The sequence below is a fragment of the Castanea sativa genome, chromosome 12 (genome assembly GCF_040712315.1).
Source record: "Castanea sativa cultivar Marrone di Chiusa Pesio chromosome 12, ASM4071231v1".
In the NCBI taxonomy this organism is placed as follows: domain Eukaryota; kingdom Viridiplantae; phylum Streptophyta; class Magnoliopsida; order Fagales; family Fagaceae; genus Castanea; species Castanea sativa.
In genome coordinates this window covers 46,900,000-46,914,340 of record NC_134024.1, presented here as the reverse complement: position 1 = coordinate 46,914,340, position 14,341 = coordinate 46,900,000, and the positions used below count along the sequence as shown (strand labels likewise).

Below are 14,341 nucleotides of genomic sequence, written 5' to 3'. Positions count from 1 at the left end.
ACATCTTTTTTTTTTTCCTAAAAATTCACATACATTATCTCTATTTAGATATATTCCACACACTATTTACATATCCTAAATTAAATAACTAAATTAAAAATAAATAAAAAAACCCACGTTCATCCATCTTCCCAAAATTTAGCATACCTATTCAAATTCTAGGTACACGTTCTCCTATTTGAATTCAAAAAAAAAAAATCCCTGATTTCTAATCACTATCTTTTATTTTTATTAAAAAAAATTAATTGTTCAAAATTCTTTCTTATTCCTAAACTAACCACCGATATTGCCAGCAAAAAAAAAAAAAGGTTAACAATTGGATAAGAGAAACTACAATGAACTATCACTTTTAAAAAAATCTACCTACAAATTCTCACAAACACAACTTCAAACTTCCACCCATTATCATTAAACAGTCTCTGTAATAAACGTTGTTTTATGTTTTCAGGATAAAAGTTTGTAATCAACAGGTAGGGGATGTGAAGTCCATGCTACAAATGATATGCCACCATTTTGAAGCACCTTCATGTTGACAACCCAACTACTAAAGTTCATTATGGAGTCTACATTCCTAAACAGAGCAACATCATCTCTAGAGGCAATTATTTCATGTTGTCTGGATCTAAATATATGTTAGAATGTATTGTGGGAGTTGGATTTGGGGAGTGCCTTCCTAAGTTTAGTAAACCTAGAGTCACATTTTAATTTTTTTAGTACATTTTGTGTAAGAGATCAAAAAATTATTAAAATTAACCCAAAAAATAGAAAAGTCCCTGAGCACACGCATGAGCGCGTGCTAAGAGGCTAGTAAGTGAATAAAGAAATTTGAAAATTTACAGAAGAGTGACCCTATTTTTTAGGCAATATTTTAGTAGGAGTTAGAGTTGTATTTTTTACCAGATTGTCCTTTCATTTTATCTCTAATTAAACATAGGAATGTACGGACATTTTTGAACCAAAAAAATGAGGAATCCAAATTAGGGGAGCCCCTTAAATAATAGTATAGATAAATTAAATTCTTAAAATAAAAATTATATATAAAAATAAAGAAATTTTTTTGCCATAAAATAAGACCACTAAGTTCAATGTTTTTACCAAACCAAAAAGAAAATGCCTCATCGCATGCGTTACACGTGAGATGAGGCTAGTAGTTTATAAAAAGATATAGATATGATAGAATTTGAAGGTTTATTCCGTAATTATTGTTTGTCTATTATTGGACAATAAAAAATTTAATTAGTTGAGTTAATTCTAACCTACAACTATAATTTGACAAAATTTGGCTATAAACTTGGTTATTATTTATTAAGGTTACAACTTTCATTAAAAAAATTAACATAACACATATTTTGAAAATCTAACCATTAGATTGCATGCTTTTTATTTATTTATATTCTTAACACATATATTAAACTTCATGTGAATTAAATGTTATTAACTATTAGATCCTCTCCCTCAAAAAAAAAAAAAAAAACTATTCGATCCATGGACTTATTTTTTATGTTTAAAATTTAAATATTTGATTGATGACATAACTATTGATTTTTTTTTTATAGAAATTTTGCAAGCATGGATGACACAATTTGTCAAAATTCACATCCAATAAAAAGATTTTGAATTGAATTGTACCCTTAGACTACATATATTAATAAGTTACATATTTTTTAAAGCATAAATTTCTAAGAGATCTAACGGTTAAAAAAAAGTATTAAATGTATTTACTTTCCTTCTTATTACCTCATTAATATTAGCATTTTTTTTTCTCTCCCTCCTTATTTATTATGTGTCCTCTATTTTCAATAACCTACAATCCATACTCATCTACTAAAGAGCACCGTGCATAGCAAATCTCCCCTTTCTTTTCTTTTTCTTTTTTTTTTTTTCTTTTTTTTGATGTGAGCTAATACCATATATTAAGAAGAAGAATAAGATAGTACATCCTGGGACACTAACTGGCCTAGGAAAGGAGGAATATCTTCATTCCAAGTACATGAATCTGATAAATTCTTAGCATAATGGGCTAACCCATGAGCTACTCTTTCCCACTCCGTGGCACAACAGAAAACTTACACTCGCCAAAACTGGATGCTTGAAGTAAGGAGCCTGAAATCAAATTGCATATACTAGAAGGAGGGGCGATAGAACCTGTGAGTGAATTATAAACCACCATGGAGTCTCCTTCAAAGATTGCAGCACGAACCCCCTGATCCCAAGCAAATCGCAATCCCTCCTCCATTGTTTTGGCTTCAATTTCAAGAGGCCCCAACAAACCATGAACCTTCATACTTAATGCAGCATGAACCAATCCAAAATGGTCCCTAACAACCACCCTAATTCCCATCGACCTCTGCCTTTCAAAAATGACACCATCCACGTTTATTTTGAGACATGGAGGATGAGGAACAGTCTAGCCAACTTCAACCTATGGTTTCTTCACCTGAATCTTATGATTCGCCACTTGAAACTCCTCCAAATAATCCATAGTCCAACGAGCAATAGCTGAGGCTGATATACGAGCTCCACTTGTCCTTATATCATTTCGATTGGACCAAATCCCCCAAGCAATGGTAAACAAACAAGCCAAAGACTAGGCAGGCCATTGTTTCAAATTTCTAGCATACCGAACCAAATCGAGGAACTTACTAACCTCCCCCAAATAAGCTCCAAACTCCACATTCACAGCTAACCACACCTCCTTAGCTCTAGCACAGTGCCAAAAGACATGACCCGAGGACTCCACAACTACCCCACATTCTTCACAAATATTATCCGCAATCACCTTCTAAGAATGCAAGTTGGCTTTAGTTGGCAAAATGTTTCTACATGCTTGCCAAGCAAAAGCCTTAATCTTATTAGGCATAGGTAGCTTCCAAATACACCTCCAAAAAGAAACCAAATGCTGGGAAGATGAACTCTCACCTTGATGAGTATCAGCCATGGCCATGCGAGTAACCCGATAAGCGCTACGAACTGAAAACCGACCTGTTGGAGTAAAAGCCCAAATCAGCCTATCTTCAGGTAGAGACGGGCTAAGGGGAATGGAAAGAATAGCTTCAGCATCAAAAGGAAGGAAAACTTCATGGATAATATCAAACTTCTAGGTGGCTGTAACCAGGTTGATGATAGCAGAAACCTTGGCATCATCAGGTAAAAAATGAGGAAATGTTGCAGGTTTATAAGAAGATGGAATAGGCAACCACTTATCACTCCACAATCCAACAGAATCACCATTGTCAATCTGCCACCAACACCCTATTTGAACAGTTTTTTGTGCCGCCATTATACTACGCCATGAATATGACGGATTTCTCCCCAATGATGCACTTAGAAAATCACCATGAGGAAAATATTTAGCTTTATAAACCTGGTAGAATAATGAGTTTGAGCATGTTTGAAGCCACCAACCCTGCTTAGCCAACAAGGCAATATTAAATGCCTTCAAATCCCGAAATGCCATGCCTCCCTCCTCCTTTGGAGCACACATCTTGTCCCAACTTAGGCAAGCCATTTTTGAATGGTTATCCTGCTGCCCCCACCAAAATCACCTCACCAAACTAGCAAGATCATCACACAATGCATCTGGAAGCTTAAAACAACTCATAATATAGGATGGAATAGCTTGGGCCACTCACTTAATCAAAATTTCCTTGTCGACATTTGATAGGAGCTTTTCTTTCCAGCCAGACAATTTATTCCCCAATTTTTCTTTAAGATCATTAAAGGTGTTACGTTTAGACCGCCAAACCAAAGAAGGTAACCCCAGGTATTTTTCATGCTGCCTAATCACTGGAGCCCCAAAACGCTGTTGAATTTCCTCTTGAATTGCACTTGGAGTATTTTTGCTAAAAAATAAAGCCATCTTATTCCTGTTTAGTTGTTGCCCCGACACTGCTTCATAAACTAAGAAGATTTGCTGCAATACTTCACACTCCTCCAATGTAGCTTGGCAGAAGATCAAGCTATCATCTGCAAAAAATAAGTGAGAAATGCGAGGGGCACCACGACAAACAGCTACTCCTTTGAGGTTGCCCCTTTCCACTTGTTGTCTAATCAAGCCCGATAAGCCTTCCGCACAAAGTAAAAATAGATAAAGAGAAAGAGGGTCCCCCTGACGTAGACCCTAGTAGGAGTAATACGCCCTATAGTTTTCCCATTAATCCGCACAGAATAAGTAATAGTGCTAACACATCTCATTACAATCTCTACCATCCTCCTATGAATGCCAAGTTTTTCCATAATACCCTTCAAACAAGCCTACTGCCCCCTATCATAGGATTTACTCATATCTAATTTCAAAGTCATCTCTCCAATTTTCCCTATTCTTTTTTGACTAATATGATGCATAGTCTCATAAGCAACAAGGATATTATTAGTTATGAACCTACGCTTAGTGAAAGCACTTTGGTTTTCACTGACAATGCCAGACAAAACCTTTTTAAGCCTATTAACCACATTCTTAGAAGCAAGTTTATAAATGACATTACAGAGGCTGATCGGTCTATACTCCGTAATCTTGCAAGGATTTTTAACCTTTGGTATAAGGACAATATGGGCGTCATTAAAATCCGGAGGAATAATCCCATGATTTAAAAATTTAAAAATTGCCTGTGTAACACAATCACCAGAAAGAGACCAAAATTTTTGATAAAAGAGAGGGGGCATACCATCCGGACCTGGAGCCGTTGTAGGGTGCATTTGTTTTAGGCGCTTGATACACTTCTATTGCTTGAAAATCTTGGCCAAAATAGTTCATGGGTTCAGAAACCGCAGCTTGAATAGTCTCAACCACTCTCTCACTGTCAATCGGGTTGGAAGTAGTGAAAAGTGAAGAAAAATAGTCCATGACAATGCCTTCAATTGCCTCCGGATCTTCCTTCCACAAACCAGCTCTGTCCTCCATCCCTTCAATAAAAATTTTCTGATTTCTATTAGAAGCTTTGACATGAAAAAATCGAGTATTTCGGTTACCAACCACCAAATACAAATTTCTAAAGTGTTGCTGCCACATGACCTCCTCGGTGTCCAGCCATGAATTGACACAAATCCATGACCTCACGAAATCTATCCATTTGTCGTTGCGGTCTAAGCTACCCTCCCAACTTTTCAAAGTTACTAAGAATTTCATTATAGTCACCGATGCACAGCCAAGGAAACGTATTATGACGACCAAAAGATTCTAAAATTTGCCAAGTTTCTTCCCTTTTACTAGTATCAGGTTGGCCATAAAAGCCTGTAAAACGCCAACACCCTTGTACATTCCTAAACACAACCTCAGCATCAATGTACCATTTCGAATAGCCCTTGATGTTGACATAAGTCTCTGGTTTCCAAAGGAGTGCTAGACCCCCACTTCTACCCTCACTTGGCACAATTAATCCCTGGGTAAAACCAATGGAATTCTGAATTTCCTTCATCTTGTTTTGTCTTTTCCTTGGAATCGTAGTTTCCATGAGGAAAACTAAGCTAGGAACTTCTTTTTCAACTATGCTCCGGAGAGCCTAAACTGTGCGGTGGTTCCCAAGCCCCCGACAGTTCCAACTAAGAGTACTCATTGCTTCCGGCAGTGCTGCCTTGCAACCACCGCCGATCCAAGTTCATTTTTCAAAAGAGCACTCACTTCAAGAACTTCATCATCTTCCCTCATTTTCTTCACTTCTGGGATCTCTGTAGACTCATATATACCATGTTTTGGCCTATGTTTACGTTTAGTACCCACCTCCACATCCTTAGAAACTACTGTACCCACATGCATGGGATGGTGCTGAAGTCTTTTCCATGTTCTAGTATTCGCTGCTGCACAAGTAACATTGTCCAACCCACTACTTGGCTGGCCCAAGCCCACAAAAGGTGATTCTTGCCTTTGCTGGTCCTGTTCCTCACAACCTTTTAGACTACATTGACCCCTTTCCTCCTTATTAATATTTGTAACTATCCTAGACAAATCCACGTCAACTTGGACTGTAGCATCCTCCACAGTAGGATTATTCTCTGCCAAGATTGACTCTTGCACCATAATCACTCCTACCCCTTGACCATCGGCCTTGCCCACTTCCAGAGAAAATGATTCATTTGTTCCCTTAGTGGTGTGCATATGCCCCTCTAATTCCATATCAATTTCCTTTAAATGATTTTGGAAAGCATCCTCATCTCTCAAAATATCTGATATTGCACCATGTAATGGAATACTCTCCCTCATCCCATGCTCACCTTCCAAGCTTGTCTTAGACGACCTTTGCTTTCCTAAATGCACATCAACACTCCTAGGTAACTCTGCTACTGTGTTCATGACTGGTGCTTCACTTGACAAGTCTGGCCCTCGACTTGAAGCAGCAACATGAGCCCCCATTCCACACACTTTAACCACTTTTTTCCGAAGCAAACTTGGGAGGTCAGCCTTCAACCATGGGCCATATTCCTGATTCTCTGCTCTCAATTCTCCTCTACTTTGAAGCCACAGATCACACTCCTTAGAATCGTGATTCAAGACCCCACACCAATGGCAAAACATAGGTAATCGTTTATAGCGAAATGACACCCATCCCTCCCTGTTCGGACTGAAACGAACCTTCCTACCTCTACATAATGGCTTGTGAATATCAATATCCACCCTTACTCGCATAAAGTCACCATACTCTGTCTCAGATCTATCATAGGAATGGATCACCCGCCCCACCGACTTGCACAAATTTTCTACCGTCTCTATGACCATACATCGAACAGGTCATGGACTTGGACCCAAAACTTCGCCGTATCAAATTGGAGCCTCTTCAGAGAACTATCATCCTCATACTGACGCAGGACAATCAAATACTTATCGAAACTCCATGGTCCTCCCAACAACACTCGGTTAGCATCAGATTCATTCTCAAAAACAAACAACAAAATGTGGTTGCCCATGTCCTGGATTTCAAAATCCTGCTTAGTATGCCACAGAGGCTTCAAGGTTCGAGCAACAGCCTCAATGTTCAAAGCACCTTTCGTAAAGAATTTGGCCGCCAGTGTGTATTCTTTCTTGCATACTTGGTTTTCGAAGTTGAAAACTTCTCCCTCATTCTCAGATAAAGATAAACAAGTCCAGGCCTCTGCAAGGTTCTCAATTGTCGCATAACACTCCTTAGAGAAACTTGAGAACCACTATCCCTCTGCGCAACAAGTTATGAAAGGGTATAGAATTCCTACAGAGTAGGGAACAAAATTCTACAAACCACATTTTCTAGCGCCACCAGAAGACCTAGGTCAGAGAACCATGATCTACCTGTTCGCCGTATCACTAGAAATTTCTAGTGTACAGTTTAATAGCTTCTTTGCGGAGATAGGAGGTTTGGCTACGGTGGGGTGGTTTTTGTATATAAGTAAGGTTTGCAGGTTATTAAAAATTGTATTACCCTTTAATCAAGTGGAAAGTAATAAATAAGGAGAGAAAAAAATGCTAGTATTAATTAGGTGGTGTAAAGTCTTAACATTTAATGATGTTTTTTCAACCGTTAAATCTCTTAGAAATCTATGACTTAAAAAATGTGTAATTCTTATGGAGTTACACCAGGTGTAACTTGAACCTCTCTCTCTCTCTCTATATATATATAGATATAAATTAGGAAGAGTCTTGATTTACAATGGTTTTTTCTTTTCCTTAACCAGCTAAAGTCGAAATTTAAGCGAAGTTTAACGAAATCAGTAGCTTTTTTATTCATCTCAAAATTCTAGGGGGACGTTAGGCATATATTTACTATGCTTTGTTTTATGTTTATCCATATAAAACCATCACTACAAACAACGCGGGGTATAGCTACGTTTTTTTTGGTTGCGTTTACAAAAAACGCGGCTATAGGTCCTCCAGCAGAATAAATTTTTTTAAGGGGGTCTACAACTGCGTTTTTAAAAACGCGGCTATAGGTCCCCCTTTAGCTGCGTTTTAAAATGCAGCTATAGATTATCTATAGCCGCGTTTTTTAAAAACGCAACTATAGGTCCTGCTGATTATTTTTTTTTTTTGAATGGGACCTATAGCCGCGTTTTACAAGAACGCAGCTATGGGTCCTCTAATCGAAAAAATTTATTCGACTGGAGCTGCGTTTTAAAACGTAGCTATGGGTCCTCCAGCTGAATAAATTTTGTAGGGGGACCTATAGCGGTGTTTTTAAAAAACCCAGCTATAGGTCTCCCTTTGGCTGCGTTTTTAAAAAACGTAGCTACATGTAACACCAAAAAAAAAAAAAAAAAGGTTTTTCTTAAGCTTCCCACGTGCCCCCCACTTTCCCACCTAGACCCCTACCTACCCCCACTTTCATCTTTTCTTCCTTTTTTTTTTTTTCTTCATTCTTCACTCAACGCAACTCTTCAGGTTCTTCTTCTTCTTTTTATTTTTTTTCTTTGTCTTTCTTCCTTCTTCACTCCAACGTAGCTCTTCTTTTTTCTTTTTTTTTTCTTTGTTTCTTTGGAGTTCCTACTTCTTTTTTCTTTCTTTCTTTCTTTTTTTGCTCCTTTCTTCTGCAAGTCACGAAAGGTTTTTTTTTCACTCCAGGACAACTCTTTTTTTTTTCTTTGTTTCTTTGCAGCTACTTCTTCTTCTTCTTTTCTTCATCTCAAGCACACTGATTTGTCTATAGATCTAGTTTTTTTTTTGTGGTTATTTTATGTTTAGTTAGTAAGAAAATGGAGGAAATGCTAAAAATTTTGAATTTGTGCTATCATGTTGATGATATTGTGCTTATGTTTAAATGAGTTTGTGTTCTTGAGCTTATTATTTTGTGTTTCTGAGCTTGTACTTGTGTTCCTTGAATGGATTTAGTGTTAGACTTGGGTTGGTTTTGTTGAATGAGAGGAGATTTATGGGTTTGTGATCTTATATTTTGGAGCAAGTTGTGTTTGTATTGTTAGTATGTTGTGTTTGATTTTAAATTTTCTGGGTGTGTTTAAATTGTGAGTATGTTGTATTTGATTTTGAATTTTCAGGGTGTGTTTGTATTGTGAGTATTTTGTGTTTGATTTTGAATTTTTTGGGTTTATGTTTAATTTTGAATTTTTTGGGTTTGTGTTTAATTTTAAGCATTTGAGCAGATTTGAATTTTGAATTTTTTGCGGAAAAAAAATAACCCAGAATTTTTGAAAACAAAACCTATAGTTGCGTTTTAAAAGCGCAGTTGTAGGAGGCTTTAGCCACGTTTTTAAAACGCAGCAAAAATTGTACCTATAGCCACATTTTAAACGCATCCCAAAAAGGGTCTATAGCTGCATTTTTTACAAAACGCAGCTGTAGGTCTCAGCCTTCAAGGGGTGGAAAAACGCAGCTATAGGTCCCTGCAGGGGCTATTGTCGCGTGGCTAAAGCCGAGTTTAGAAACGCGGCTATTGTCCTATAGTTGTGTTTTTAGGGTCTATAGCCGCATTTTTGAAACGCAGCTAAAGCCCCCTTTTTTTGTAGTGCATATGCCAAAAGCATACACCTCTTGTTCCCCATCTGTTGGATCAATGCTTGGATGTCCTTTTGGAGTTGAGCTTGACCTGCTACCAAAGTGTTGAGTAAATCTTGAGTGGTGAGAGGCAGTTGTTCCCTATGATCATTCATGTGTGGATCTTCTTGGTTATTGGCCATTTCTTAATTGGAAGCCTTGGTTTTGATGTTTGCTTGGGCCTTGCACTTTAAGACTGGTGGCTTTAATCTTGATGTCTTTAAGCTTGATGATCTTGAGCTTTTAGTTATGCTTTGAACTTGGTGGGCTTGAACCCTAATTGAGATTCTTTGGTCTCAACCAAAATGCAGAAGTTAGATTTTTATTTTTTTTAAAGAAATCTTAAACAATTAAGATGGGCCTAAGCATTGGACGAAGGCACATCATGGATTAAACAACGGCCAAACACATTCATGGGATGCAATGTATTTTATGGGATTGACCTAAAGATTAGTTCTATGGCTTCTTATATGAAGGTAAAAGGTAGGCTAATACCTCCCAACTTGTGACGTACGAACGCCGGATTGGTCCAAACGGTAGAGTTTGTCCTTTACGAAATGCAAGAAAGATCAAGCGAGTCTTAGGCGAAGGGTGGTAGGTTCACCACTGGGTACACGAATCCATGACTACAATTACCGTGGTTTCCGGGCAACATACACAATTCCAATCATGCAAATGATGCTATGGCAAGCAAATATGACATATTATTAAAAGCAAAAAACAAACAAATGACATGGTTGGCCACCATAACCTAAATTAGAGTCTAGCCTTCAACATCCTCAACGGAGTCGCCACTGTGAGCGAGCGTGACCTCGGCCCGCCAATTTTTTCTTAACTTGGCCTAACCCACGTGAACGGATGGGATCGTGATGCTTAAAATCTATGAATTCACTATAAAATGTACTCCCCCCTAGATCGAGGGTTTTACATGGAGTCGCTACTTATTTAATTTAAATGGAAAAATAAGAAAACCCTCAATATAAAAAAAATGCTTATGTTGCATTAATATATATGACAATTTACATCAATTGTGTAACAAAAATTTACAATGCTTTTTGTCCTAGATATAATCTAAGAAAAATAAATTACATTGCTTTATTTATTAGTTACATTCTAAAAAATGTGAAATTGCATAAACAATAGCATAGTCCAAAACCCTTGATCTTGGTTCAGAGGCTAATTTACGAGATGGAAAGGGATTAAGCACCCATCTCGCCCAGTAAAACCGGTCTCCTAGGTTATGATGGCCAACATCATGTCATGTCAAACAAATACAAACAATATGTCATACAAACATGTTAATTTGCAAGAACTATAAGCAAATATGTGTTGGGGGAATCTGATATAAAGAGAAACAAAAAAATGAAATTTGTTAGATAACAATTTTAATGTAACCAAAAAATGAAGGTAATGGCATGTTCATCCAAGAAATCAATGTAAACAAAGAATTCCTAGCCTAGATATGTTCATCTAAGCATGTGAAGAAAAAAACAAAATTGTCATGTTATTTTTCATCAACATAATTGCAAAGAGAAAAAAAAAAAAAGATAAAACATTTAAACATATTTGATCATCCAAACAATTATGAAAATAAGTAAAGGAAACTCCCTTAGACATGTTCATCTAGAGAAAATCAAAATACTTAGACATGTTTGTTCAAGCATTTAACAAAGTAAAACAACTACTTAGACATGTTCATTTAAGTATTCAAGAGAAAGTTGTGTATTAGCCTAGAAGTGTTCATCTAAACATTTAAAAGGAATATCAATGAGACCTATAGGCATGTTCATCCTAGCATATCATGAAAGAAACAAATAATGAGTTATTAAGCATTTATTCAAGCATGTGTGGAAAGTTAAGAACATAATTAACTACTTATCAGCATAGAATATAAATTAAAAGGGGGAAGTGATCACTTAAAGGGCTAGGGAGAAAGCAAGGAAGTACTCAACTACAACCAAAATAAGAACAATGGTTGCACAACAGCTTTTCTTTTCTGCTTTCTCACTAGCTCTCCAGAGGGAATTCCGGATCCAGAAAATGGAAGAGGTCTTCTCTATTTATAGGGGAAGTGATGGCTTAGCTTTAAAGCTAAGTTATTAGCTTTCTTCTGAAGCTAAGGGAGGAGATAAACCTGTACAAATGAGCTGGAACGGATTTGGTGTTGATCCCCATTTGAAATTTTGAAAGAAAATTGAAGATAATGCTGAATTTGTGTTATCTTCTGCATCTGTTTCGTATTTTGGTCATAAAATTTTGCTCAAAATTCCAATTGATTCAGGATTGGTGTTTTCTAAAAGGAAATTTAATTCTCTACAACTTTTCCAGAAATAGAGAAAATCAAATTTCAATGTTTTCTAGGCCAAAAATGCGATTCAATTTTTTGCTGAAGATAATAACGTTTTTTTTTTCATGGATCATATCTTTCTCTCTCCAAATTGTTTTTCAAAAGAGCAGATAAGATGCCATAAAGGAAAACATTTTTTATGAAAATAATAATAATAAAATAAAATAAAATCCAATCAAAATTCACACCTAGTTAATTGTAAATTAATTTTTGTTGGAACCAATCAAAATTAAATGTTTAAGATCGGACGTGGTCGGGCCCATCATGTATGTGAGCCATGATCATTTGAAGATTGTTTATACGATAACTTTTGATTAGGTTATCTGATCAAAACCCATGACATACCATTATGATCGTTAGAGCTAGAGCTGTCCAATGACCCGTGATATCCAACCCACCCGACCATACCCACTAGACCCGAAGGTCCACGGGTGAATCCGAGTGCTTCTATGGGTCAGTCACGGATATTGCTTTAATAAGAACCGATTATTCGGTTCGGGTCTCGGCTTACACAACAAAAAATCTGAATAACCCGACCTGACCAAATATTTATTAAAATAAACTCAACCCACCCATTTCCACTCAGCCTCAAGCACTCCCATCATGTAAGTAAAGTCAAGTTAGGAGCTTTGGTTAATGGGTAACGTGTAGTGGAGAGCAAAACTTGTCAACTTTTTGGGCATAAGTCCCCAATTTTAAATCTGGCTGTTTAAATCTTCAAATCAACGGCTATAATTTTTTTTTTTTTTGGATCAAAGTGATGATACACATCCGGCTGGATTTTTTGGACAAACCACAGAGACATCACATCATATCAGTATCACTTTAACTCTACATACTAGTATACTACAGCCCTAACAATTAAAATCAATGGTTCAAATTAAAATCAACAGTCACAATTAAAATTTTAAAAGTAAAATATTTGTCACCTCACTGGCTTTAAATCATGACAGACCACACCACACTCACAATCCAACGGTTACAAATCATGAGAGAAATATGTAAATTTTAATCTCATATCCCCTAACAATTCAAATCAATGGTTCAAATTAAACTCACATTGCAATCCAACGGACCTAAAGTCTCTCTCAGTCTTCACCTAATCTCATTCTCATATCTCTCACTCTCAGTTTCAGACAGACTCAAACGTTCTCTCTCTCTCTCTCTCTCTCTCTCTCTCTCAAAACACCAAATCCTCAAATTTCTTCACCACCAAATCCTCAAACCTCTTCACCAAATCCTCAACCTCAAGTCTCACACAGTCACAGACGCTCTCTGCCTTCACCAACTTCATACGAAATCTCTTCACTCTTCAACAGTCTTCAATCTTCAGTTCTTCACTCTTTAAAAGCTTTGATTTTCACCAATGGACAGACCACACTCTCAAACTCTCAGTTCTCACTTTGCCTCTCTCTACTACCAGTTCTTCACACCTAGCCGCTGCCACCAGCAACCACTCCTCTCTCTAATCTCTCTCAAACTCTCAGTTGTCACTTTGCCTCTCTCTCTGAAGTCACTGGTTGCAAGGTACACAAAAAGCAATCTTCTTTTTCAATTTTCATTTGATTTTATCATCTGGGTTTTCTTTGGTTTTTGTGGTTGCTAAGTTTTTTGTTCAATCAGTTATCTGGGTCTCGTTTCATTTTCATTTTTTTGGGGTTTAATTATTCTTTATTTGGGTCTAGCATGCTTGATAATTTTCCGGAAACTGAATTTATACCAAGCCATGTATTATATATATATTTTTTTTGTGGTAAAAGCCATGTATTATTTATCAGTATATCTGTGTTGTGTGAAACTATCAGGCACAAATTATAACAACTCTTTTGAAGAGAATCTTAACTGATTCATAAGTGCTTTGCTTTGTTAATGATGGGTAATGCTAAATATGAATGAAAGATCTCTAAATTATTAAATAGATAGAGATTTTTGTTTCCTTTTGTTTTTTGTATTCAACGTTGGGATTTTGTTCATTTTTTGTTAGAGACTTAGAGTTGATGCATGTAATTTAAGCCGCTGTGAATGTGTTCAATGTTTCTATTTTTATTATTTAGTAAAATTTATACTGTTAAATATCAAATAAACTCCCAAGTTTTATAATTTCAAACACTAACTAAAAAAAATTGAAACCCTACCCATGTTACTTTTTTTGTTCTTTGTTTATTTGTTTCATTAATTCTTTGTTTCATTAATTCTGTTTCTATTTTAATTTTACTCATGAATTGAAAGTTGTCCAAGTGAGGTTTTCAGTTTTCAAATTTAAAACTCCAACAACCCTGGCTTCTTTAAGGTATGATTTTTGTTTCCCTTTGTGTTTTGTGTTAAAAGTTGGATACTGTTTTATGTTAGAGTTTTTTGTAGGATACTGTATTATGTTTTATGTTTAGTTTTATGTAGGATACTGTTTTATGTTAGAGTTTTATGTTTTATGTAGAATACTGTTATCAGAATTCAAGCATCAAAGATTTTCCTTTTTGGTTTGTTTGATTATTATTATTAATTGTTGTTGTTCTAGTTTGCTAATTTCTATATTTGATTTTTTTAGG

General features: G+C 36.3%; 1 protein-coding gene across 1 annotated transcript; it reads right to left on the bottom strand.

Moving 5' to 3' along the window:
• Positions 1 to 3,628: 3,628 nt before the first annotated feature.
• LOC142620783 (uncharacterized) lies at positions 3,629 to 5,414 on the bottom strand. The gene is made up of 4 exons (XM_075794094.1): positions 5,188 to 5,414; positions 4,766 to 5,099; positions 4,386 to 4,605; positions 3,629 to 4,065 (listed from the first exon to the last, which is right to left on the bottom strand). The coding sequence occupies exons 1-4, from the start codon at positions 5,412 to 5,414 to the stop codon at positions 3,629 to 3,631; spliced, it is 1,218 nt and encodes a 405-aa protein (XP_075650209.1).
• Positions 5,415 to 14,341: the final 8,927 nt, after the last annotated feature.